Source organism: Etheostoma spectabile, unplaced genomic scaffold (assembly GCF_008692095.1).
Source record: "Etheostoma spectabile isolate EspeVRDwgs_2016 unplaced genomic scaffold, UIUC_Espe_1.0 scaffold314, whole genome shotgun sequence".
In the NCBI taxonomy this organism is placed as follows: Eukaryota; Metazoa; Chordata; class Actinopteri; order Perciformes; family Percidae; genus Etheostoma; species Etheostoma spectabile.
Window position 1 is genome coordinate 773683 of NW_022605583.1, and position 1801 is coordinate 775483.

Below are 1801 nucleotides of genomic sequence, written 5' to 3' on the forward strand. Positions count from 1 at the left end.
GGACAACACCTGTGTCCCAACAGGTGACGGCACGTCGGCGTGGACAGCAGTGTATCCGAGCTGCTGACAGATAGAAACATGTCGGCAATTTAAGTTTAGGCTTGCTACACCGTGAAGATCATTGTATTTCATCAGTCGTGGGAAGTAACTATGCCTGTAAGGTACTTTTAATTGAGTTAATTTTCTCCTACTCCACCACAATTCAAAGTCAAATAGGCCTATTGTATTTTTTACTTCATTATTTATTTTATAGCTTTGGTTATTTTGCATATTCACATTATTATAAAACATTATGAATAAACTAATGCATAGTGGATAAAGATGAGACTTTATTGAACCCGTGAGGAAATTCACACGCTACCTGCCAAGTCAAACTTTCGCTGTTATTTTGGTGCAAGTAACTCAAAAGTAACGCAAAAGTAGTGTAAAGCATTACCTAACAGAGACTAATACATAATATAACTTATTACTCTCAAATGACAGTAATTAGTAATCTATAATGTATTACATTTCAGAAGTAACTTGCCCAACACTGTTGAGGAGGTGACGCATCGTGATATTGAATCGATTCATTGACGGGGTAATCATAATCGAATTGAATGGCGAGACCAGTGAAGAGTCCCACCCCTAGTATTCACTGGATAATCTACCTGTGGATGAAAACATCTTGCTCATTCATTATCAAATTGAAATCAAGGTTTCTTGTTTTCACCCTGGGATAGGAACCGGAGTAAATTATGCACTCTCTTGCTTTCCCGTTTCATTAAAGCAGGCTTGTGACCCACAGTAAAAAAAAGACAAAAAAATAAAACAAGAAAGTAAAGCTGCTGTAAACCGCACCTTGAGGCTACAGCCCAGCCTGGCAGTCCAAACCTCTCATAGTCGCCTCCATAGATGTCCCGAACCAGCTTGTCCACTCGGGTGCTCTCCCCTTCAGAAGCCATTTCTAGAGCTTCCTCGAAAGTAGAGCAGCCAGTCAGCAGGCAACACAGGCCCAGGAAGGTCCCTCCACCGAGGCTGAAAACACACAGATTAACAGATTTTATAGAACCCATAAATATTCTAGTGTAAAATACATCAGTATCAACTCTAGGGATTGTAACATATCAAATAGAGTCTATAATTAAAGGAAAATAGAATTGTCTCTTCCAAAAGTAATCTTGACCACTGAGAAAAAAAAATATTGTTACTGACTCCTAATTGCACTCATCTAGTGTTTGTTTCTGAGCACAAAGGGCCATTATGTCAAGGAAGAAGCAATCATTCACGAGCAGGCCAAACTGCCAGTTGAACTAATAGATTTCAAATTTTAAACTACTCCCAAATCAAACTAACAAAGAACTATTTTGCTTCAACTCATAAGCAAACAGCGTGGTAAAAAAAAAGTGTTTTGGTAGCCGACAGCTGAAGAAAAAGCTGCTACTTTTCACACCAAACACAGAGGGCAGACATCACCCAACAGGCCACCCACTTGACCGGAGTGCACCCACCTGGAAAACCCTGCATCACTTTCACCTGGTATCAGCATGTGTATGGTTCACTAGTGTCAAGTCACATGTTCTGTTCCCGTTTGGTTTTCTGCTGACATCTGTGACCAGTGACACGCAGAGCAAAACTAAATATCTTTGACTGCGTAATGCTGCACAAACAAAAAAATTAAATGTTTTCTTTTGGTCATTCTTTAACTTATTTTGAAGGTTGAAGAATATTATCTCACCTCCAAATGGCATCTTTAATCTTTCAGTGTTAGATGAAGGCATAACTCATCGTAAACATTAAATACTCTAAAAAAAAAAAAAAA

General features: G+C 38.9%; 1 protein-coding gene across 2 annotated transcripts in view; it reads right to left on the bottom strand.

Moving 5' to 3' along the window:
- Positions 1-1801, bottom strand: part of pank2 (pantothenate kinase 2) — a 6846-nt gene that overhangs the window by 2646 nt on the left and 2399 nt on the right. The window contains exon 4 of one of the 2 annotated variants that reach the window (XM_032511061.1): positions 874-1017. In XM_032511061.1, the coding sequence (XP_032366952.1) occupies positions 874-1017 (144 nt within the window). Of the gene's footprint in view, positions 1-840; positions 1018-1801 lie in introns of both variants that reach the window. The other variant, XM_032511060.1, reaches the window with a different exon arrangement.